At 42.0% G+C, this 24,201-nt stretch overlaps 1 protein-coding gene across 1 annotated transcript in view; it reads left to right on the top strand.

Annotated features, from left to right (window-relative positions):
* Positions 1-24,201, top strand: part of dlg2 (discs, large homolog 2) — a gene marked incomplete at its 5' end in the record, with an annotated part of 279,475 nt that overhangs the window by 28,423 nt on the left and 226,851 nt on the right. Inside the window, one exon of the mRNA XM_084320420.1 lies at positions 4,945-5,106. Within this exon, the coding sequence (XP_084176546.1) occupies positions 4,945-5,106 (162 nt within the window). The remainder of the gene's footprint in view (positions 1-4,944; positions 5,107-24,201) is intronic.

Genomic DNA, 24,201 nt, shown 5'->3' on the forward strand with positions numbered 1-24,201 from the left:
GACACGCGGGCTAAACTGTGGTGCTAGCCTAACTGAAGCTAAGCTGTAGGTCGTGGTGAACCCCCTGTCATAACGCATATACACAGCTAAACGCAAGGTGGACAATATCTACCACCTGGTCTTCGGCAGTCGCTCGTCTGCTGGTTCATTCACAATGTCTCTTCCGCATTAACTAAACGCTAAGCTATCGCATACTCATTCATCCACAATGCTCATTCATCCACAATGCTCATTCAGCCACAATGACTCTTTAATAACCCGCTTCGTAAACTGGGTTTATCTCTCGCGTGGTGAATCTCCGGAGCTCCAGCTCCGTGCGTCCTCCTCCCTCTGTGGAAAATGATGAAGAGGAAGCCCCTCCCTCGACACCGCGCTCTGAGCCCATCCTTCTTCACCTGTGTCTCCCTGCCCAACGTAGCCACCAGCTCCCTCTGGCGGCACCTGTATCCTGTCCCACTATGAAGTGTCAATGTTAGGATAGGGACCCGTCAAGAGAGGTAGCAAGTTAAGTGTCAAGGTTAGGGTAGGGAGGATCAAGAGCGGTCAGCCGGTTACACAACGTCCTCGCGGACACAGGGAATGCAAAGAATTAGCGTTAGACACATTGAATAATTGTCAGACATATTCAGGTGTCTACACATACATACATACATACATACATACATACATACATACATACATACATACATACATACATACATACATACATACATACATACATACATACATACATACATACATACATACATACATACATACATACATACATACATGCATACATTACATACATGCATACTGTGTGTGTATACAGTACATTGTACAGTGTGTGTTGTGTTGTGTTTAAAGTTGTTGCTGGCAATGTTTTGCTTCAGAAACAGCTTCAACTTCAAAACCTCCAGCCTTAACATAAAAGGAGAAGAAAGGCTGTTGTTACTGCAGTTTATATACTCCAGTTTACTGTAGACCTAAATGTCAGAATTAATACGCCTGTAGGCCGCGTTAACAAAGGGACGCACAGAAATCCACGATAATTTTCCTATTAAGGGTCGGGTGATAAATCTGGAAACCCTTACGGGCAAAAGAGTGCTGACGTGTTTGTGTGCACATTTGCACAATAAACTCCATGCACACGTGACTGCAGACAACACATCTAATTATTATATGGTTTTCACCATAACATAGGACTACTTTGTTCTTAGAAGATAAGATAAGATATTCCTTTATTGATCCCCATGGGGACACTGTGTGTGTGTGTGTGTGTGTGTGTGTGTGTGTGTGTGTGTGTGTGTGTGTGTGTGTGTGTGTGTGTGTGTGTGTGTGTGTGTGTGTGTGTGTGTGTGTGTGTGAGACTTGTGATGAGCTTCTTCCTGCTGCCGTGTGCCTGTGTTTGTTGTATGATTTGTATCTATGGTATAGGATTGTTTGACAGTCCAGATTGTATCTGTTGTTATCCTCAGTTCAATTGTATTGTATTATTAACAGTCCATGAAAATAAGCTGATCTAAAAACAGTATATGTACCCAGGAGGCTAAAAGGAGGACACAGACATCATATCCTGTGAAACATTCTGCACCACTCCACCAGTGCTGTCTGTCTATGTGTCATACACTCCACCTCTTATTAGTGACATACAAGCCTACGTACAGTACTGTACTGCACAGCTTCTTCTCAGGTCTGTTTACAGTTACTTGTCTTGCTCTCAGTCTCCCCCGGTGGTCACAATGTGGACCTGCTCCTCTCTCCAGAACAGGCCTCCGGCAGTGCAGGGGTCCCCGCCAAACATCCAGCCTCCGCCCTGCATGAATCCCGCCTTGACCAGCGCTCCCTGGGTGAGAGACGGGGGTCATGACGGTAGAGCCCTGATCCCCCAGGCACTTCTTATCCTTTACATACCATCCTGGTTCTGCTCTAGCCACCGCCGTGCCTGTGCCTCTTTCATTCGTACTTCTCTCTACTGTTTTGTCAGACTATCGCTTTCATATCACCACAGTATGTTAAAAAGTTGTTGTTGGGGGTTCATCGGTTTTTCACCTTATACACAGTGAGCTAATGGGTAATTTGCGGCATAGTTAATATGTTTTGTCATTGTATATCGGATTACTTTGTATGTATGAATGACACGGTGACGATGATTAAAATGCAGATGGTTAGCTTTAATGTGAAGATATTTTCAGCCATTTTCGATGAACAATTTTAAAAAGCCCCAAATCACATTTTTTAAACAAATTTATTTTATAACATTTTTACTGTGGAAGTTAGTAGAAAGAATAGACTGTTAAAGTCACCAGACTGTAGCAGGAGTATCATGATTCAAAGCTAGACTGATAACTGAGACCATGGTGTCCTTGTACTCATTTAGACCAGTCATGTTCTCCATACTCCCAAGACAATCCATAATCAGCCAATGAATCTTCACTGAGCTGGATTAAATGAAGAAAGAATTGTGAAACGTTAATGGGTTTAGATGCCATTGCACATGAAGGCTATTCCACTTAATAACCACTGTGTCACTCTACATCCAAAGTAATTTCAGTTTGTGATTGTCCAACACCTTTTGGAGTTCACTGTACAAAATGAGGGTCAGAATGCATCTTGTTGATGCTCCGCAAACAGATGTTATTTTAAAGGTTGAATCTGTAATAGTGACAAAAGATGCCAACATAGTATTGTGCTTTGTTTACAGTTTTCTTCGTTTTTTTATGATGTGTGGATTGGATTTCAGTATGGAGTATAGAGGAGGGGTTGCTATTGCTGGCCACACCTCAGGCTCTACCAAGAAAGATCTAGAGAAATTCACTGTATAATAAGTTACTAAACTCCAACCCACATGTCAGACCAAAACAGAAAAAGTAAACAAAGTGCAATACCAAGCGGGGCTCTTTTGCCTAGAGGTCACTGTTTGACTGCATTACAGATTATACCTTTAAATGTAAATAATGTCTTCCCACCGCTCGTCCTGCTCTCATCGGGGTTGAAGGACGGCACACGACCCTCCAGTCCCCATTGCTCTTCTCAAAGTCATAGGTCACACTCTCATGTCCACTATTACCAGTGAATGTCATTCTATTGTGATGATCATGATAAAGTAAATGAAAGAGGGTGTGAGCACAACTCCAACTTCTTCCAATAGATTATTAGCGGGTGCACAGGCCACACAGGCTTGTATACGGTTAAAGGAATTGCTAGCACTCACGGAAATGTCCTTTAGGTACTTTTATTTAAGCACAGGCAGCAATCAAACACAACTTACACGTTTCAGTTCCTCAGCCTTCCTCAGCGTCCTACTGGACAAAAGCAGAAGTATCTCGTCAGTATCTCAGAAGTCCACAGACACCTTAAACAGTCCATATAGACACCTTCAATGAATACATTCCATTTACATTTTGTCATTTAGCTGACGCTTATATCCAAAGCGACTTACAAGTTTTGTACAACAAAAGGAAGGGTACAACTCAGCTGAGTAACAATGTTCATCAAAGTGCTGAGTGCTACAGTGTAGGTTAGTGTATTAGGACAAGTGCATGACAGTCAGGTTAGTTAGGGTTAGAATTATTATTATTATTATTATTATTATTATTATTATTATTATTATTATTATTATTATTATTATATACACGGTTCTACTACCCTTGAATAGATACTCTCTGAGAAAGGTTGGATATATGCCTACTTGTATATTTATCTCAAGCTGGGTTGAGACGGTATGGGTTTACTTATGTATATATTTATTGATCTAATTATGGGTAGTATAACTTGCACTTGTACATCTATTCATTGTACATGTCTGAAGCTGCCTGTGCTTATTACAAGTACCTACAGGGCATTGCCATGAGTGCTGGCAATTCCTTTAACTGATGATGTAAAGTCAATTATATGGATGGACTAGAAACTAGATCATGAAATAATACACTTTAAGAGTTTGACTGCTCTGCTTTGTGTCATTGGATGTTGTTGTTGCAAGAGCTGCATTTGGATGTGGACCAAAAAGGCCATGCTACAATAGTACCACTTAAAAATATATATATATATATTTATTTATACAATAATCAGTAAAATCTTTTTTAGAAAATTGGTCATTGTTTTAACATACATGTTTCTTAGAACACTTTGTTAAGAGTTTTAGCATTTTTAAGTTCAATGAAGTCGTACACATCGCTCACAATATTCAGAAAGAAAGATGATATATACAGTATTGTGACAGAAAAAAACTTAAACTTACAAACTATTTTATCCCTCCACTGTCCTCTCTCTGTCTCCCTCCTCTATCTCACACCATTCTTGTCCACCCCCCCCCACTATCTCTCTCTCTCTCTCTCTCTCTCTCTCTCTCTCTCTCTCTCTCTCTCTCTCTCTCTCTCTCTCTCTCTCTCTCTCTCTCTCTCTCTCTCTCTCTCTTGTCTCTCCTCTCTCACACACCATTCTTGTCCACCCCCCCACTCTCTCCCTTGTCTCCCTCCTCTCTCCCCTCTCTCTTGTCTCCCTCCTCTCTCGTCTCTCTCTCTTGTCTCCCTCCTCTCCCCTCTCTCTTGTATCCCTCCTCTCTCCTATGCCCCCTCTCTCCCTTGTCTCCCTCCTCTCTCCCCCCTCTCTCTCGTCTCTCTCTCTTGTCTCCCTCCTCTCTCCCCTCTCTCTCTTGTATCCCTCCTCTCTCCTATCCCCCCTCTCTCCCTTGTCTCACTCCTCTCTCCCCTCTCTCTCTTGTCTCCCTCCTCTCTCCCCTCTCTCTCTTGTATCCCTCCTCTCTCCTATCCCCCCTCTCTCCCTTGTCTCACTCCTCTCTCCCCTCTCTCTCTCTTGTCTCCCTCCTCTCCCCCCTCTCTCCCTTGTATCCCTCCTCTCTCCTATCCCCCCTCTCTCCGATGTCTCCCTCCTCTCCCCCCTCTCTCCCTTGTATCCCTCCTCTCTCCTATCCCCCCTCTCTCCCTTGTCTCTCTGAAGCAGCAGTATCATTACCAGGAAGATGACTCTCCACCCACTGACCACGGCTTCCCGAGGCTCACGAACGAGGTGCGCGCCCCTGAGCTGGTGCACGTGTCTGAGAAGAACCTGTCGGAGATAGAGAATGTGCACGGTTATGTGTCCCACTCCCACATCTCCCCTCTGAAGGTTAGCTCAGACACCCACCTCTTCTTCCTGATCCCAGTGTTCTCTCACCTGGCTTTAGCCAAAACCTTCAGACCCTCATCATGAATGACTGCCAACATGGCGCCTTGTCAGTCTCCTGCTTTTCTATCCTTTGCCTGCCCAGGCTTTTTTCAGTATCCTGACTTTAACCCTTTCACTACCACACTACACTACAGAAGGTTACCCTTTCACTGTGACAATACAGAAGGTTAACCCGTTCACTGCCACACGACAAATGGTTAACCATTTCACTACCACACTGCAGAAGGTTAACCTTCCACTGCCACACTGCAGAAGGTTGACCTTCCTAGGGAAGGGGTTAGCATTATGTAGTGTGGTAGTGAAAGGGTTACAAATTAAAAACACTAATACCGGGACACTGAAAATAGCACACAGTAAGTGTGGCTGAATTCAGCAAGATAACTCTTAACATGGCTCTGAATTGGTATCAGTGTAGATTAGGAAATTACTGAAACAAGCCCCTCCCCCATCCCTCTGTCCCTCTCTCTCTTTGTCATTCGTTGCACGCATTCTCTTCCCTCATTGTCTTGATTCATTAAGTGTGTTCTGACCTGGTCGCTAATACGCCTCTGTCAGCTCAATGTCACCCAGGGTTCAATCTCTGACAACATTATGCTCAATGTCACTCAGGGTCCGATCTCTGACAACAATAGAGTATGTGTCCATATACAGTAGAATCCAGTTGCCAAATAGACGGTTTGCTTGAATATGTTGGATGTAGAGTGCATTTAGTTTGGAATTAACACTTGAATATGCTGTAAAACGAACCCGGTTCATAAGTTAGATCATACATCACACATTAGATCACATTAGATTTACAATAAATCGATGAGGCAAGGGTCATATTACACTGCATTTATAAATATGTACCTGTATTGTGATGAACTTACTGAAGTGGAGACACTTGTGAAATGGTTGCGCTTGGGAGATAGTAACTGTTTGAGCCACTCGGGGGCAGTGTTGTAAATGAAAAGTTGTGCTTTGCCTTCAGCTGCAGGCTGTACATTATGTGGCAAAATATGCACCACTGTAAATAATTTGGGCTTTTTTTTTATGTAAAAATGTCCTTGCATGATAGTTAAATTTTTACTGGAATGAAATGTTATGTGGTAGGTCTATTTTAAAAATCTTTATTTGGTATAAATCAATAGATCTTCATTTGGCATATATCCATATATCAGATGTGTCTTTCAAGTCATCCTACCTTGAAAGTTCTTCTCATAATTCATACATTTAATACAGGTTCATCAAAATACAGACTAGACTAGACGAATACTATAATTTCAATATTAAACTTCCCAAATATAATATTTCATAAAGACTAATATTTTTTTATAGATTTATTTGAGCATTTTTACAGCTTTTTATAGGACATTCAAGACCGACAGAGGAGAGGGCGAACGGGATAAGATGTGGGGAGGATATGCGACAAATATCGCCGGGAGTGGGGGGCGAACCCGGGACGGCCGCGTGGGTGTGCGAGGCACTATGCGGTGCGCCACTGGGGGGCCCCTATGAAGACTAGTCTTAAAAAATGTAAGGTCATGAATCTCATAAATTGTTTATGCTCTCTAGGGGCAGATACACACTGAAAATAACTGTGTATACCAGGAGATGGCATGGTTCTTCTTAGAATATTTGACTAGAGAACCTTTTTAATGAAAATAGGGTTCTTGAAGACCCAAAAGTTCTAAAAGTAACGCTTTGAAGGCTGGAGAATTTTGACAGCTTTGGCATGACTTAATTTCTCACATACAGTAGTCTCCAGTTCCTAATGCATCTTTTAGTGTAGAAACATGAACGGTGCCACCAGTGATTTGTTACTATTAGAAACTGTTGCACCATAAACTATTGTTTTCCTACTGGTTAATTTATTATCAGTGGTTCAGGTGCATTGGGGTAGAACCCCTATTGTTTTCCTATACGTTTATTATTATTAACGGTTCATGGTTCAACGGTTCATGAGGAGAGGCTGTAGATCTAAGAGAAGTACCGTAGATTATTTCACGTGGAAACCCAGTTAGACAAAGGCCTCAGAGCCAAACAATTGATCTATCTCAAACTCGGAAAGCAACCATTGTGATTGGAGGATCAAAAAAAGAAGGCAGAGTTTGTGATGGGTCAATTGAAAAGCCCAGTGAGTCAAATGCCAGTCAAACATATGGCAGAGAGGCAGACAGCAGATTGGCAATGAATCAATCAAGGCATGTGGATCTCCAAAAGAACGAGAGAAAGCTTGGCTCATACCTTATAGTAGAACAGATCTACTGCCATGGCCATAGCTGACGACAGCATGGGTCTAAAAACCAGGAACAAAACAGTATCTATTATTCTTGACGTTTTCTACTGACGTTTTCAAATACTCACGCCGAAGATGCTAATGGTAAATAAATAGACTGTTTTCTAGACAGACGTAATGTATGGCCTAACAGATGCTGTTTCTTTAAACCCTGTGAAGCCTGAACATAGACAAAAGTTAGCAATAATTTTTTTATGTTTTTTTTTATAACGAAAAATATGTTGTTTTAGGAGGCCTCTGATGCAGAAATTAAAGCGTTTTTAAATGTTTTAAACGTTTTGTCCTAGTTGGGAGCATCATTTCTGTATTTGTACTCACATTGTCTAAACAAATATTACAACACAATATCCTACTAAAAGGAATACATGCACCCCCCAGAACACTTGCAACAAGCATCCAAATCATATTTACACATTTCGCTAAAGTCACACAATACTGTATGGCTAGCATATTATCATACTAAAAGGAATACACCCCCCAGGACACTTACCACCCCATTCAGGTGTCCTTCACATGTCCACTCACATTCCAGAACATTCAAAACCTCTTTCTGCTAGAAACATAAATCATAAACATGTTTTAACTGATGGGGTTTAAAATACAACTACAGAGTTTAAAATAATGGCTGCAGATATAGTTTCAAATATTGCTACCAGTAATAATTTATAAATTTCTTGAATTCTGGTCTTAACTCAAAATCTTCACAGAGAAAATACATTATTTAGAACTTAGTTCTAGGGAATCATCAAATACATTATATTTCTAGTCGGTTTTTTTTCAACATGTGAACATGTGAGAATGTGATGTCATCATGTAATGTGTGATGTCATCACGTAATGTGTGATGTCATCATTTAGCCTACTGTGTAAGGTGCACCTATTATTGTCACTACTACCCTCAATGTAGAATTGCAACAAAGACAAACTCAAAATAAAATGTGATAAATGTATTCCTCAATAACTTATATCTACATGATCTAGAGTTCTAGACATAACATAATAGACTGTAATAACCACACAAAATGTAATGGACATACCTATAAACACATTACTATCCAATAGCAATGTGATGGGAAAGAAAGTAGAACTGTATATGATTCTGCTTGACTCACCCGAAAGAGTGAGCAAGGGGCCGTACCTCCAGAAGCCATGAGCCAGGGGCTGTACCTCAAGAATCCATGAGCCAGGGGGCGTACCTCCAGAGGCCATGAGCAAGGGGCCGTACCTCCAGAGGCCATGAGCAAGGGGCCGTACCTCCAGAAGCCATGAGCCAGGGGCCGTACCTCCAGAAGCCATGAGCAAGGGGCCGTACCTCTAGAAGCCATGAGCAAGGGGCCGTACCTCCAGAAGCCATGAGCCAGGGGCTGTACCTCAAGAATCCATGAGCAAGGGGCCGTACCTCCAGAATCCATGAGCAAGGGGCCGTACCTCCATGAGCAAGGGGCCGTACCTCCAGAAGCCATGAGCCAGGGGCTGTACCTCAAGAATCCATGAGCAAGGGGCCGTACCTCCAGAAGCCATGAGCCAGGGGCTGTACCTCAAGAATCCATGAGCAAGGGGCCGTACCTCCATGAGCAAAGGGCTGTACCACCAGAAGCCATGAGCAAAGGGTTGTACCTCCAGAAGCCATGAGCAAAGGGCTGTACCACCAGAAGTCTTCCTTGCTCCAGTGTTCCAAGACATTGTGGAGTACATCAACAATGAGAAGATGCTGCATCAACACATAGTGAAAGCCTCAGCTCCTATTCTCTCTGGCATCAAGGCGTAGAAGGCTTCATCAACCAAGTGTGCCAAGTACTTCCTTGACTGGAAGAAGAGCTGTTTCCGGTGCTGGCCCCTCACTCTCTCTCCTCGGTGGCAGAGAAACCTTATCCCAACATTCAGGCTGACAAGGTTAGCAGAGTTTAATGATAATATGTTTTGTCTTATGACTCAGGCAGGGTTGGCAGCAAGCTTACTGACTATATATCTGCACGAGGTGACTAAGGGCGGCAGAGACGTCTGTCTGAAGGAAATATATCTTGTCGCCTGTTTCTCTGGCGTGAGGCAGAGCCAACACTATCATCTTGCAGCATCACCTCTTCTTCTCCTCAGAAACTGAAGCCAAGGCAGAACATAAACATCTGTTTTTTTGGGGAAGAATGGCACAAGGTGACTGAGAAGCAGGGTTATTATAGTTTTGAATTTCTCACAAGTTTTTATTTCAATTCAGTTTAGTTTCAGTTAGTTTCCAGAGTGGGGTTTTATTAGTTTCAGTACCCTATTCGTTTTATTTATAATTATATATTTTTTTTTTTTTGAGAAGGTAAACATCGGGTTACACCTGCACATGTAGACAGGTCAACCGACCAGACAATGCTAGGCTAGAAGTGAGCATTATTTATGGGGAGTCGATTGAACCTTGTTCCCCAACATAAGTAAAGAAACAACCCCATGTTTTAAAAAAATCTAGCTGTAGAACACCTTATTTTCTCCATCTTAAGGAAGTATAAAATATCCCTGAGCCACATAGAGTGAGATGGAGGAGTGGGTGACTTCCAATGCAGTAAAATGAAACGTCTAGCCAGGAGAGTAACAAATGCCACGAGGTCAGCTTTATATCGTGGCAGAGACAGGGTAGTAGGGGAGACACCAAAGCAAGCAGTTATGGCAGTCGGACTGATTGGGATCTCAATACTATTCAAATATTTCAGACCAAAAATTATGTACTGTAGGGAAGGGCAGGACCAAAACATGTGACTATGTGTAGCAGGGGCACAATGACATCTATCACAGGTGGGATCAATGTTGCCATAGATCTAGGCTAGCCTGACTTTAGTCAAGTGTGAACGTGAACGGTGAACAATTTTACATTGGATCAGTCCGTGCCTGGCACAAATTGAAGAGGAGTGGACCCAGTGTAGAATATCCTCCCACAGGTCTTAGTTTTAATTAACTATAATATCATTGCTGAGAAGCTGGCCATGGTAGAAGAGGACAATAAATGGCTGACGACACATCTTCCCCAGCTTAAGAAGCCTGAACTGAAGCAGCGCACCAAGCAACAGGACCCATGCCAACACTCCGTGCTCTTGCCTTGTGGTGCTTCAATCACAGTGCAGACAGAGCGTGGCTCTCCCTTTTCCCTTTGGGCCTCCCCTGGGCTATGCAGTGGGTTTCAGGAACTATGCTCTAGCGGCAGTGAGGACCAGGAGGAAGCTATCCCAAGGAATACACCAGCAGCTACATGCATAGAGATATGGGATTGAACATCTAATCTGTGTGAGATGAATGCTAGGACACAGCTACAGACTAGAGTTTGTGGCACTCTTGGTACAGAACGAGGTCATCGCTCCAGTCGACCCCCAAAGTAAGAAACCCATTTCTTCCTAGTTCCAAAGAAGGCCACAGCCAACACGAGACCAATTTGATTGATTTGTGTCAGTTGATCTGAAATACGTCCATATTGCAGTGGCTCCCAGTTACAGGCAATTCCTGCATTTTCCATTTCAGTGGCAGGCATTTGAATTCACCACAATTCAATGTGGCTACTCGCTGACCCCCAAAACCTTCTCCAAGCTGGTGGAGACAGCATTGGAGCCTCTCCATGCGTATCGGAATTTACTATATGACTGGATCAACCTGGGGTCATCAGAGGAGCAGGTTCTAGTGCATGTGGCCATTCTGGACGATGTCTCCAGACTGGGATTAGCCCTAAACGAAACTAAAAGCACCCTACAGCCAAGTCAACAGACAGACTATTTGGATGTTCACCTTGATCTGGTCTCCATGACGACCAGGCAGGAAATGCTACATGCAGCTCTTGGCAAAGTGCTCTTGTCAACCACAGTGTGGCGTTGGGGAAACGCCGTTTGGGGCAACACAACACAGACACTGTATTTATGGGTCAAAACACCATGTTTATTGTCCATAGGGAGAGAGAAGAGTGTTAGAGGGGGTTGTCTGGCCCGTGGTGAACCCCAAGGTATTCCGTGAGGGAAAGTGGGGGCAGCCGGTCCAGGCGTGTTGTCCCAGCGGTCGTCACGCTGTGGGCAGCCGCCAGTCTTCTCTGTCTTCTCCGTCTAGGGCAAAAAGACATATGGGTGAGCTCTCGGTTGAGGTGAGTCAGACTAACCTCCCCATGTGCTGTCAGAAGCCTCCTTTTGTGTGGCTGCTGACGAGGCCTGATCAGTTCCTGGTGTGGGTGATTCACCAGCTGTGGGTGCTGATTGCCATGCTGCCTGTTTCTCCCAGCTCTCTGCTGTGGGGCTCCATGGTCTGGTGAATCCCTCATCACACACAGTCATTGACAGTCATAGGTCTCCTGGGCACCATGGCAGCAGCTCACCCAGTCGTGCGTCTGGGACTGCTTCATATGCTGCACCTTCAGTCTTGGTTCAGACAGCAAAAACTGAACCCGGCACGCCGAATACGTCCAACCTCGATGTATTGGAGAGATGAGACTGTCGTGTGAACAGGCGTTCCTGTGGGCAGAGTAATGGTTTTTGTTGATATGCATGGTATTCATGGAAGTCACCTGCCTCTCCCAAGCTGTAGGAGGTCTACAGTATGTTTGCACCATCTCATCGGACCTGTCACAAGAAGTCAGTCTTCAACCACTCTCTGGTTAATAGATGTCTCCAGGGCTCAAGAAGGATGAGGCCGGTCATCGGGCAGATCAAAATGGGATCTGTCCGTGGTGCTGACAGCCATGAGAGATGCTCCATTTGAGCCCATTAAGGAAGCACCACTGAGGATTTTATCTTTGAAGATAGCACTCCTCCTAGTGGTCACTTCTGCCAAACGAGTCATTGCCCTCCTATCATCATCCACCATAATGATGAATGGGATGAATCGATGAATCGTGCAGTTCAGTATTTGAACCCAACATGGCCTTTGTACCGAGGAACATAAACGGTTCTTACTGGTCGATTGCACTGGATGCCTTCTTACCCCCTCCTAATAAGATTGCAGATGACAGAAGAATGCATTCGATGTGCCTGGTTCATGCTATGTCATGCTCAGTGATGCCAGTAACGCGTTACTAAGTAACGCGTTATTGTAATCTGATTACTTTTCCCCGAAAATAGTAATCTAACGCGTTAATCTTTAAAAGCCAGTAATCTGATTGCAGTTACTTGTCCAAGTGGCTGTGCATTACTATTTCGTTACTATCTCATCATAAATTCATAATGCAGGCGGAATTTTTATTTCGTTTTCGACAGTCAAAAATACATTTTGAGCTGTTTTTCTTATTTGGGAGTGACGTCGTGTGGCAGTGAAAGGGTTAAATACACAATGTGTCCCGTGGCGTGACTGGACCCTCTGTCTGTGAGTGACTCTGCTTTGGTCAAATCACATTCCCCATCCACAGTCTGCGAATCAGAGGCAGAGTAGGGCGGGTCTTCACAGCACGTCATGTGACATATGCGCCAATCGTGTGACAGCAGGGCTCTGTCGTTACAGCCTCGTCTGCAAGGAGAATTCCACCCCAAAACGCTCGTCTAAACGTAGCCTCAGTCACTACTTCACGTTTGTGTCAGCTAAGCCGGGTGAAAAAAACATTCATATGCGGAGGAAACAAAATACTGTCTACCGCTAAAAACAGCACATCCAATTGCATTGAAAGCATCTGGAATCACAACACTAGCCGACGCTTCGACTAGGTACAGGAGGACCACCAGCCAAACAGCAAAAGAGAGAGATTGTTTCTTTCCCTTTTGATTAATGTATATTTGATGGTGGCAGAGCAAAAGCTCTTATTTGCCAGATTTACAGTTAATTTACATGTTAAAGAGAGACTGATTGTATGTTTATAGAGAGACATTTATAAAAACAATTTAATAGTTACAGTTGATATAATTGAATAGTTCAGCCTGCATTTGTTAGATGTGATACACTGGTTTTGTAAAACCACTGGCTGGCTGCTCTAATGCTGTGAGCATCATAGACTGTTGCTTTACCATACTTGATGGTACAGAAGCTGAAGCACTAGTTTAACAATTTACGTTATGTGCAGAGAAACAAGTTAAAAACAATTTATGCACTTTCAATAAAGCGTTTAAAAAAAACTGTTGGGGGAACGACGACGACTTCGTAACCTAGTTACTTTCAAAGTAACTAAGTTACTCTGATAATCAAGTAATCAGTAAAGTAACTTAGATTACTTTTTAAAGGAGTAATCAGTAATCAGTAATCAGATTACTTTTACAAGTAATCTGTGGCATCACTGGTCATGCTACATGAGACGCATTCTGAGAATAGGCAAAAGACAAAACAGCTGCTGGTCTGTTACAGGGGAACCCGCCAAGACTCTACTGCTGTCAGTCAGACCACGTTCTTCCTGAGCTGTCTCCACATCTCTTATGTGTCGCTTGTTTTCTGTTGTTTTGCCATTATGATATAATACAGTATCTGAGGAACAATTCAACTTCGTCCTTTTTAGACACTGTAGTAAGGCAAAATAGAGCAACTTTGCAGTAAAACAAATGCTCCAAATGAACGTTTGCTCTCTCAGACAGGCTTGGCTAAACTAGCAGGGTTTGGCCATACATGCTTGTGCGCATGCATGTCTCCACGCCACCACGCACGCATGTTTCAATGGGCACACAGGGGAGTAAGTGAGTGAAAGAGACAGACAGCCGGGGTTATAGGGCTGCACTCTTGAGCTAGTGCTAGCTCTCGAGCCGCAGTTAGAATGACTTGGAACTAGGGATGTTCGATATTGGCTTTTTGACCGATACCGATATACCGATATTGTCCTACTCCGATACTGATATCAACCGATACCGATATATGCAGGGTTCCCCCCCTCCCCCCAAAAAACTGAATAATTTCAGGTAATTAACATTACATATCTCTTGGAATTAACATTATGCATACTTTTGACAATAAATTAAATCAGAATTTGTTCTTACTTGCTTGCCTGGGTAAATAAAGGTTACATAAATTAAAGATTTTATTTTTTATTTTTTTAAACCAATACCGATAATTTCCGATATCACATTTTAATGCCAATATCGGCCGATAATATCGGACATCCCTACTTGGAACCCACATGTCAAATAGACTGGTATGGTCCTTTAAGGCCCATATCAATAAAGCCACACATATCGCTCTTTTAACACGAACATACAAATTCACATTCACAATGCCTAATGTTTGCATGTAATAGCAGTGACAACGCTATCTATTTTGGCACGTCTTTCAGCAGATATGTGTGGCTTTATTTTAATTGTGCCATACCATGCCATGGAGAGTGTGTATTTCCAGGATAACAGACTGTCGGACTAATGGGCCTCCTAGTAATGCACAATGATCTGATTGTGTCCGACTCATTTATCCAAATAAAATAAAGTCTGGTTGGTATTGGTATATAATGTATGTGTGTATCTCTCTGTAAAGGCAAACAACTGAAAAGTTATACTTCCACCTTACAACAGACAGCAGGCCACTTACACAGTGAATGCATATAGTGTTTGTGTGTGTACTGTATGTGTGTTTGTGTGTGTACTGTATGTGTGTTTGTGTGTACTGTATGTGTGTTTGTGGAGGGTAATGGATCTGCTATGGTTAATGGATATGTTTCAGTTTCCATGCGTTAATGTGTTTTGACTGTTCATTTGTTTATCACATGCAATATCAAGGGAACTACAGCGTTTCTTCCCACAAGACTTTGGTGAATGATGGATCTTACCATTAAGAACAGGTTTTTAAATTACACAATGACATTGCTTGGCCTTAGGGGGGCACTGCATAGATTTACTGAAAAGATATCATGAGAAAGACATTTCTCATAAAGTTCTACAGCAGTCATTCTCAACCTTTTTTGTGTCAAGGAACAGCAAATCAAAACACATTATGTATGAAAGCCCTATTTAATATTGGCCCAAAGAGGGTTCTGCATCATTCAATGTGATTCCAACTTATTGTGATTCATAGTGTCTTTCATCGGAAGTATGTTATGACAAAGTGACCATATAATTTTTATATTAGCTGTGTATCGAATTCTATATTAAATATCATGTTGTCTATATTTAAATGTGACAGTATAGTACATTTAAATAATAATTGGGCTACATTACAGAAAGCTTCTTGTCATGGGGGTAAATGGAACCTTTTTGTTTTGTATTTGAGTGAATGTTTCTAAGATATATTCCTTGTGGGTAATTTCATGAGAAGCAGTTGTCCTGCGGAAGGCACAGGTACAGGTACTGTATGTCATGAAGGATTTCAAGAGGCTCCTCCTCATTCACATCATACAGGAAGCCACTTTGTCTCATTCACCCGGTCTTCATTTAGCTATACACACCATGGCTCTCCTCCTCTTCCTCTTCCTCTTCCTCTTCCTCTTCCTCCTCCTCGTCCCCCTTTCTCTAGCAGAGAGTGACTTTCCCCCACTTTATTACACCCACAAAGTATGACTGGGTGACAATTACCACCAGTGATGTTTATCTCACTCTCTCTCTCTCTCTCTCTCTCTCTCTCTCTCTCTCTCTCTCTCTCTCTCTCTCTCTCTCTCTCTCCTTCTCTCATCTTCTCTCTATCTCCCTTCTCTCATCTTTTCTTTTCCCTAATATAATGACAGAGGTGGAAAGTAACTTATTACAATTACTCTAGTTACTGTAATTGACACTGTTACACTTTTAAGTATATACCCCTACCTTTTCTTTTCTCAGTATGTTTTATTTTTAGCCATACGAATAGTGAGTACAATGAGATCAGTCATGTGCCATAAAACACAGTCATTCTGGACTTAATCTCTCGTAACTGATACTTACGTTGTTGATGTGATTTAAAAGGGACCATATACACAAACCGTGGGCTGATAATGACCCATGCACATTTAGCAAGGATGAAGAATGAAACTAGTTTATTTCCAGTACCCCTTTTCCTTTACTGGAGTCCTTGTTAAGACAAGCAGTCTTTACTACAACTTAAGTAAAATGTCACTGAAGTACTGTAACAGCACTTCTACTGTACTTGAGTAATTAATTTCAGTACTCTTTCCACCTCTGTGTACTGGCTAGTGATCTTGTCTTTCGTTTCTCACCTTGCAGCCTGCACTGGTTACTCGTTTTGATCTTGCATACCCGGGTGTGACCACAGAAAACTACATGGCAAGTTTTGTGTTTCTTTTTGTTTTGTTTTCCCTTTAGGGAATATGTTAAATACTTATGTCTCACTATTTCAACTTTAAACTCATTTATCTTTTTTGGGTCCCTGTACCCAAAAGATTGATGTTCCATCAGTGATGCATGGAGTCTGCTTTATTTTGATGTTGCTTACTTCTGATTCTGTGATGAAGCGGTCGTTGTGTTCTTGTGCTTTATGTCTATTTGATTCGTCATGCCAACACAGAGCTAAGAAGATCCCATGTGTGTTTGTGACTTATCTGCTTGCCAAGACGTGCTCGCTATAGTGTTGCAATGACACTTATTCTCTAATGTGATATAATGTTGTTATCTACAGTAGTATCTAATCATCTACTCAAGTGTATTGAAGATTTCCCTGTACCGTTTGTCGTGTGCTCATGGCTGTTGTTTGCTTGTTTGCTTGTTTTACTGTGGTATTCAAAAGGCTATAATGTATAGTCATAATTATTTTGCATGCTCTTTTCAGCGTCTTCCGTCTTAGTGCCTTGTTTATGAATCTACATTGAAGGTTTAGGTGGAGGAGATGCTGGTATCGAGCCCTCTAACACAATTGGCAGTGTTAGAGGGTGGGAAAGCCGGTGGGTGGGGATTGGACGTTGTGGACAGCGACTCCTACAGGTCGGTTGGGTGATGCCGGTGCGGCGGAAACAGGAAGTAGCGGGGGCAGCGTGAGCCTCCCACGCGTTACTCCTCGCCACTGAGAGTTCGAGCTGCTGCGGTGAAAAGATGCGACAGGCTGCCTCCTCGTGTACCGGAGGGGACACGTGATGCAAGGCTTCTATCCTCACTACAGCCGACCAGTGGGAGGCATAGTCTAGCAACGTTCAAGACAGGGGAGGGAAGAATTGGATAATACGAAATTGGGATGGGAGAAAAATAGAAAAAATTCTGAGAAAAAGTGGATAAAAAAAAAAAGGTTTAGGTGCAGATAGAGATAATGGTAACACTTTACTTCTGGGAGCAAAATGATGAGGAAAAACCAAGGAACTAATGAGGAACTACAGTGTAAACAAATCATGGATCAATCATCACTTACTCAAGTCTCAGACCTCATGTCTCAATGCAGGGTAATCCTGTCAGAATGACTTGTACTGCCAACAATGCGTTTAATAAATAACTAGTAATTTGACTCTCAAATCCTAATTTTCTGCATATCTCTAATTCTAAAAGTGAACAGTACAATAATATGTGTTCCTACACTTTATTATTTTTTTTTCTTCCTTTTTTTATATATATATATTTTATTTTACATTTTTCAGAACATTGTACAAACATGACAAACAGTATACCAACATGACATACAGACACACTCAGACAGTGAAAGTAAAAAAATACATTAAAGAAAAAAAAAAACAATAATAACAAATTTTTTACATTTGCTATTACAACACGGTTACCAGCCATACATGACTGAGAAATATTGTGTTTGGGGTCCCTCATAGGGGGACTGTGAGATCAGACGGGCGAATCAGCTGCCGCCTCTAGCCTCATCGAGATAGGCTAAGAACGGGTCCCAGATTTTTGAAAACCTTTTAAGTGAATCGGTTCTCAGGAACCTTAGTCTCTCCATCCGTATGACAGAGGTCATGTCCGCCATCCACAGTTGGAAAGAAGGTGCCGAGGAGGACTTCCACTCCATCAGTATTTGTTTTTTAGCAACCGTTGTCCCCAGTGTCAAAGATTGTTGTACAGCTGTAGGAAAGCTCAGAGAGGACTCAGAGCAGCCGAAGATGGCGAGCTCTGCCCCCGGCTGTATAGTTGTTCCTACACTTTCTTAACATATACTGTGTAGCCTACAGTAGTTCATCATTAGTATCATTAGGTATCCTTTCCCCCGCAAGTAAAGCGTTACCACAATATTGGTATAATTACAATTACAAAATACTTTGCAGGAGCCTCATCCGACATGGTACCTTCACTTCTCAAGGACGCTTGGTTGATCAATAGTTTTTGTTGTTGAAAACCACATGGTTTGTTTTCTCCAAAATAAGAACCTGAGAGTAAAAATATATCTCTTGACACCATTCAGAGCACAGGACAAAAGTATGATGCACTTATTTATTTATTTGCACATGTATAAAAGGAGACCACAACAAGTGTAGAACAAGACAAGAAAATCCATGCTCTCCTGTAGCCATCAGGAGGTAGACGTGCCCCAAACCCCTTACTGTCCAGTAACCTCTGGTATCTTAATGTATGGTATGCTGAAAGGAGAGGTGTATGAAGTTCATGGGTACAACTCAGGTGGCCATGGCCTGCCCAGGTGACAGGCTCTTGACATGAAGTGTGTGAACATGGGGTTTGTAGATTGGATCCACTTCCTCTTTCTGCCCACCCACTCTCAATACTAACCACACACACACACACACACACACACACACACACACACACACACACACACACACACACACACACACACACACACACACACACACACACACACACACACACACACACACACACACACACACACACACACACACACACACACACACACACACACACACAGTATCACACCTACACTTCTGAATAAATAACTATTGACCTTCTCTGGATGTAATTTCCTGGCGAGGTGGCTCCCCAGTGGTGCAGTGTTACACCCAAGTCAATTATTCTGAGTATTCGGAAAGGGGGAGTAAGGAGAAGGCAGTTCCCTCTCTCTTTTATTACACACAAGTCGCAGACTGGCCCAAGACTTAAGAATTTGTGCTTAGCCTGTTGTTCCCTAAGCCTTGGGACTTTGAATGAGAAATTGCTTTAATACAGCTCCCTTAATTGTAAAGACAAGGGAAAGGCAATCCTTATGGTTTGTCTAGGGCTAGTGGAAGGATTCCGCTTCCTCCCTGACACAAAGTGAGCCAAACATCTCGGTGGAGACTTGACTCATAGACGTCGTTATCGATTCTAAACTGCTGCATTGTGTATTGATTCCCAGTCTGTTTCCGCGGTGATATCGGCTTGTGAAAAAACGTATGAATTTTGTATCGGCAATTACTTTGCTGTCAATCAACTGCAGTTAACTTTGTGAGTAATAAATGGCAGTTTAATGAAGGCTGCGGCCCCAGCCATTGACTGATGCTAGCTGGAGAGAGAATGAACGTTCTCGGTCCATACTGATATCCTGCCAGGAAGAGATCATTTCATCTGATCCACTTCCCTGTTGTCGTATTTCTCTCTTCTGACTAGTTATCTGTACAATGGGAAACCTGATTGCCCCATGGGAGTTTTCTGATTGGCCTTTCGAGTCACTGAATGTTCGGGGGGAGTCTCTGATAACTGCATGGCTACAGACTGCGCCTCATCACAGCAGCAATAAGGGAGAGAAAAAGAATACATTTTCCATCATAGCCTGCATACATTAAGTTCATAGCAATGCATTGTGTAAAAATATCCTTTGCAGGTAGTCACTACAGCCAGGGATGTGTGGCCTTTCAACCGTTCCAATTGCATGCTGCTTAAAAGGAAATACCTTTTCAGAGGTGGGACCAAGTCATTGTTTAGCAAGTCCCAAGTATGTCTCAAGTCTTTACACTCAATTACAGAGTCAAGTCCCACGTCAAGACAGGCTAAAGTATCGGGCAAGTCACACGTCAAGACAGGCTAAAGTATCAGGCAAGTCCCACGTCAAGACAGGCTAAAGTATCAGGCAAGTCCCACGTCAAGACAGGCTAAAGTATCGGACAAGTCCCACGTCAAGACAGGCTAAAGTATCAGGCAAGTCCCACGTCAAGACAGGCTAAAGTATCAGGCAAGTCCCACGTCAAGACAGGCTAAAGTATCAGGCAAGTCCCACGTCAAGACAGGCTAAAGTATCAGGCAAGTCCCACGTCAAGACAGGCTAAAGTATCAGGCAAGTCCCACGTCAAGACAGGCTAAAGTATCAGGCAAGTCCCACGTCAAGACAGGCTAAAGTCTCGGGCAAGTCTTGATGCATTCTTTACAAGCCAACAGAATAATAGTTAATAGTATATTAAATGTTAAAGCCAAGAGAATAATAGTTAGTAGTATATTAAATGTTAAAGTCAGCAGAATAATAGTTAATATTATATTACATTTTTAAAGCCAACATAATAATAGTTAATAGTATATTACTAGTTAAAGTCAAGAGAGTAATAGTTATTAGTATGTTAAATGGTAAAGTCAACAGAGTAATAGTAGTATATTAAATGTTAAAGTAAACAGAGTAATAGTTAGTAGTATGTTAAATGTTAAAGTAAACAGAGTAATAGTTAGTAGTATGTTAAATGTTAAAGTAAACAGAGTAATAGTTAGTAGTATATTAAATGTTAAAGCCAACAGAGTAATAGTTAGTAGTACAGTATATTAAATGTTAAAGTTAATAGAGTTATAGTTAGTTAGTATATTAAATGTTAAGTCAACAGAGTGATAGTTAGTAGTATATTAAATGTTAAAGTCAACAGAGTAATAGTTAGTAGTATATTAAATGTTAGTCAATAGAGTGCTAGTTAGTAGTATATTAAATGGCATCATTTATTTTTTTACATTTTGGGCTTGGGCATGTCTTTCAAGTCATAAGGTTCAAGTCCGAGTGAAGTCATTGATGTTAAAGTCAAAGTTGAGTTGTAAGTCTTTTTATGATTTTGTCAAGTCGAGTCATGAAATTTGTGACTAGAGTCCACACCTCTGCTGATTCTCAACTCCCAACTATGTATTTTGCTTGCCTTCAGGAGCTACTGTGATGATAAGCAGATGGGTCAGGTCACATGTGCTTCTTACGAACCTGGGATGCTTCTTTGACCACATCTCCCCTCTCACTGCAATGCAAAGTCAGTGGGAGTTTAGAACCCAGACATGAGGTGCACGCTTTGAGGGAAAACAGAGCTTATTTAAGTGTGTCCAACTGAATGAGCCACATAAATCTGAAGTATTATCTGTTTTAAAAAGTGAAATTGTGTCATGTCTAGGGATGGGTACCGAATCCGGTACTTTTAAGGGTATCGACCGAATCACGTCGGTGCTACCGAGTACCGATTCACGTGAGATCCACCGGTGCCACATTTGTGTAATGCAAAAGTCCGATGATGTCAACGTTTTGTTTACCACCAAACAAAACCTATGAAGTGTGCCCCAATAACAAATAATGTGCCCCTATATCTTTCCAACCTAATTAGCTTTGCCTCTAGCAGCTACCATACCAGGTCCACAAGATGGCTACTTTAAAAAAAAAACGAGAATAAACACTGAATTAGGAAGAACGGCTTTCTCAAGCTTCGCACCTTCGGCATGGAATGGGCTACAGGACCATATCCACTTAGATACCCTGGTCTCCCTCTGCGAGTTTAGGTCTGTATTACATAACTTCCTACAGGAAGAGTGTCGCTGCTTTCTCTAGTCGGGTCCCAGCTGCAAAACTGCAGAGTTACTGTATTGCCCTGTATTTTACTGTCGTACACTTTTACTGTTATGTAGACTGTTCTGTTTTGTGTTTTTATGTTTACGTGTGATGTATTGTGTACATGCACTTTTATTATGTTCTTGTGTGATGTACCGCACATTTTATTGCTGTCTGATGTTTTCGGGTGTTATTGCTGTCATCTTGGCCAGGTCTCCCTTGCAAAAGAGATCTTGTATCTCAATGGGACTTCCTGGTTAAATAAAGGTTAAAAAAAAAAAAAAAAAAAAATACATGCTTACCTAGGATTTGACTTGATTCAACAACAACAAAGCAGTCGGGGCAATGGCAAGCCGAAAATGGTCGCATGTGTGGTTACACTTTACAAAGCTAGATGCAGACAACGCTTGCTGCAATATTATATATTATATATATTATTAACAAATTGTTCTAAATAAATTATGATAATAAATAATCTGAAGTTTGGAATTTTTTTTTTTTACAACTGAGGTAGGTAGATTAAAGACACTAAAGTACAGAAAAAAGGTACTGTCGGGTACTGGTATCGATTCACAGGTACCGGTACAGGTATCGGTTCAAATGTGAACGGTACCCAACCCTAGTCGTGTCTGACGAAGATCTGCCTATATTGCAATTACAGTATTTCACTGCTGTGACATGACTGGAGCTGATTCATGCCCAGGTGTAAAGGAGCTGATTCATGCCCAGGTGTAAAGGGGGAATCCCTGTAAGTGATCCTTGCTTGCTATATTCCCACATCTGTCATTTCTCAGCCTCCCCAGTTAAGAACTAGATTAAAGGGGGATACCTGTTGGATTCTGGTGTTTCAGCCGGTCGTCGATCATTATCAGCCTCTGTCCGTGCCATCTCTTGATCCTCTGCGGTGTGTTGATTTACGTTTCATCAAGGCAATCGTTCGGTGGAATTCGTACTCTCACGGCTTACTGGCTGAGACACCTATCTCTTCACCCAGTGCATTTAGAAGAAACATCAAGAATCAAGAGGTTTATTTGTCACATACATACCAGGGCATACAGTGAAATGCGGGTGGTCATGCCCGCATTGATTGTGCAAAATACAATAATGAAAATAGGCATAGAAAAAAAGAAAATAGGTAAGACACAAGATATGCATGATAAAAAAAGATCCGGAAAACGGGACCGTTGGGTACCGGTATCGGTTCAAATGTGAATGGTACCCAACCCTATCGCCCAGCCCTACACCCATGAGGTTTATAGTCTAGCATTGCTGATTGGTCTGAACCCATAATTAAAACCTAATTTGGGTGTAAGAGCTCACACAAACATTTTATGGCTCATAAAGTCAGAGCCCCATTCATGCCCCATATTTGTAGATCCTAGTTATATCACTGATTGAAGGGTTCTCTCTATTCTTGGTCCATTTCTGGGCATAAATGTGTGTTGTGATGTCGAGATATGTGCAAATGTTGGTGCCAAGAGGATTCCTCCTTACAACTGGGCGTATACCTCAGCCCCAGTAGTATCACAGCAGTGACATTATTGCAAAGACAGACACTTCTCTACATGACTTTTCTTTTGCAAAACAGATAACACTTTGAATTCCTGTGGCTCATTCAGTTGGAAACACTCAAATAAGCTCTCAGTTTGCCCTCAAATTATGCAGCACACATTTTGGATTCTAAACTCCCATTGACTTTGCATTGCATTGAGAGGAGAGCCAAAGTAGCAGGTACAGTACGTAACGGCTCACGTGACCCACCTGACCCAGCGGGCCTGCGGCTTGTGGCTCTGGAACAGAGTCGTAACTTTCAGCTTATCATTATATTGTCTCCCAAACGGTAAGTAAAATACATATTTTATCAGCATTGATCTGTTTTATTCCCCTTTAGCAAGTTGACTGACTTTAATAACCACACCAATCTTTTGTGGGGGACTTACATGTTGATAGTTTTTCAAGTGCAGTTGGGTCAGTATGCCTTATACACAGGGTGTGACTTGTGAAAAACTGCATAAAGCATTTGATCTATCATCTAAATATAAGCCTTTAGATTAATTAACTAATTTATTAAAAGCACAGTAGGCTAAGTAGTTCAAATAGACCAAATGACTGAGCAGCAGAAACACTGTAGAACAGAAACACTGTAGAACAGAAACACTATAGAACAGAAACACTGAAGAACAGAAACACTGTAGAACAGAAACACTGTAGAACAGAAACACTGAAGAACAGAAACACTGTAGAACAGAAACACTGTAGAACAGAAACACT

The sequence above is a fragment of the Notolepis coatsorum genome, assembly GCF_963971535.1.
Source record: "Notolepis coatsorum genome assembly, chromosome: 8".
NCBI lineage: Eukaryota > Metazoa > Chordata > Actinopteri > Aulopiformes > Paralepididae > Notolepis > Notolepis coatsorum.